Source organism: Entamoeba dispar, genomic scaffold (assembly GCF_000209125.1).
Source record: "Entamoeba dispar SAW760 scf_1105229459093 genomic scaffold, whole genome shotgun sequence".
NCBI lineage: Eukaryota > Evosea > Mastigamoebida > Endamoebidae > Entamoeba > Entamoeba dispar.
In genome coordinates this window covers 1-2096 of record NW_001853520.1, presented here as the reverse complement: position 1 = coordinate 2096, position 2096 = coordinate 1, and the positions used below count along the sequence as shown (strand labels likewise).

Genomic DNA, 2096 nt, shown 5'->3' with positions numbered 1-2096 from the left:
CTATAAAGCTGTAGAGTATCTTAAAAAATCAGCTGAACTAGGATATGCAGAGGCTGAATGTCTTTTAGCCAGTTGTTACAAATATGGAACAGGAGTTAAAATGAGTAATGAACTGTACGTTCAGTGGACATTACAAGCTGCAAATAATGGGAGTACCATTGCTATGTTTAATGTTGGGTGTTGGTATTATCTTGGAGAAAATTTTAAAATGAATAAGAAAGAAGCTGTAAAATGGTATTATAAAAGTGCTAAAGAAGGATGTGGAAAAGCTATGTGTAATTTAGGAAGATGTTATTTTGATGGTGAAGGGATTGAGTGTAATAAAAAGAAAGCGTTTAAATGGTTTAAAAGAAGTGCAAAGAAAGGTGTTGTTAGTGGACAGTTTAATTGTTCTAATTGTTATTATTATGGAGATGGAACTCAAAGAAATATTGATAAGGCAATGTACTGGAGTAAACTTGCTTCTATAAATGGGCATGCAAGAGCTTTTATTATATATGGGAAATGTTTATTATATTATTACCAATTTGAAGAAGCAAGAAGTGTGTTTGAAGAAGCATTAAGTTTAAATATTAAAGAGTCATATTGGTATCTTGGATTATTATATGAGTATGGAGTTGGTGGAATTCAAAACCAAAGTCTTGCTTTTAAATATTATCAAAATGGAGCAAATAAATTAAATTGTTGTAAAGAAAAAATTGCATTAACTTTGTTCCATAAAGAAAAAACATTATATTATTTAAAGGCTCTTAAGAAAAGGAGTTCACTAGTAGACCAAATAATTGGAAAAGAGTTGATAGATGGATCAACTGATTTTTGTCCAAGTGAAGGAACCTTTTTATTATTTCAAGCTGCTAAATGTGGAAATGAAAATGCTTTCAATTATTTACTTCAAACTACTGAAATGAAAGATGATAAAGTTATTGAAATTTTAAATAGTTTATACTATAGCTGTTTAAATGAAGAACAACCAAGTCAATATAATTTAGAGGATGTAAATTATAGTGAACTGTTATGATTAATTAATTAATTTATAAATATAATTATTGTATTATTTTGGTTATTACTAAAATTTGTACAGAATAAAGAAAACAATATGTTATTAATTTTAATTATTGTTATCAGTTAATACTTTATTTCTAATTTTAAGGAATTCTTAGAACCTTTTCAAAAAGAAAATATCAAATAATAGATGTATTCATAATTAGATTTTATGATTATTGAGAATTGATTGTTTCAGTTTCTTCAATATGTTCTATTTCTACAATAGAGTTCATTTCTAACATATGAGAATTAGAAGGTTCATCTTCTAATGTGTTGCCAGTGTTGAATATATAGAACATTAAGTATTTCATGTTTTTAATAATGATTATTCGTAATATTTTGTTGAAGTCAATTTGTAATTTTAGTGTTTTTAATCTTCTTACTGTTTCTTTATGTATCATTTTATTGATAATATTACAAGTATTATGTCTACATAAATTAGTTCTCTCCTTTATATTAACTTCTCTTGTAATTATTTGTAATTATTTATTTTGTAAATATAATTCAATTCTTTATTTCTATCTTGACATATATCAACATCATTAATATATCATTTTTTCTTTGATCTTTTGATAACATATATCTGGTATTCTAACATTAAAAGAATGGTCCACTAACCAATAAATCTTTATTGTAAGTTATAACCATTACATCATAACAATATATGACTAATAGATGCAATTGTGTTAGGACAATGTTTACAATATTTTAAAGCATCAACATGATAACGTTGATTGTTCTTTTAATCGTTCATGTAATTTATGACAGTTTCAATACAATTAATAGCATTATTTGAATATTTTGTTTTATTTCAATTTAATACAGGTAATACTCATCATTCAATTAAACTTATTTATATTTATTTGATTCGATTCTGATACTATTTGAATAATTATGATAACAACAAATAATTGAGAAATGTAGAATTGAATAAGAATGGTTTAGTCAATATATTTATTGTAGTGATATAAAATTGATCAATTGTCATATATATCATGTTCGTTTTATTCATACTAGGAATTCATTATTCACTTATTTTCAACAAACTCTAT

At 24.8% G+C, this 2096-nt stretch overlaps 1 protein-coding gene across 1 annotated transcript, besides 3 other annotated features; it reads left to right on the top strand.

Annotated features, from left to right (window-relative positions):
- Window positions 1-100: 100 nt before the first annotated feature.
- On the top strand, window positions 101-1018 carry EDI_018740 (uncharacterized protein; the record flags this gene model as incomplete). The annotated part of the gene is made up of 1 exon (XM_001735364.1): window positions 101-1018. One exon carries the CDS (start codon window positions 101-103, stop codon window positions 1016-1018), a length of 918 nt encoding a protein of 305 aa, XP_001735416.1.
- Window positions 1018-1058: a sequence feature (AT_rich).
- Window positions 1059-1175: 117 nt separating this feature from the next.
- Window positions 1176-1700: a repeat region.
- Window positions 1690-1768: a repeat region.
- Window positions 1769-2096: the final 328 nt, after the last annotated feature.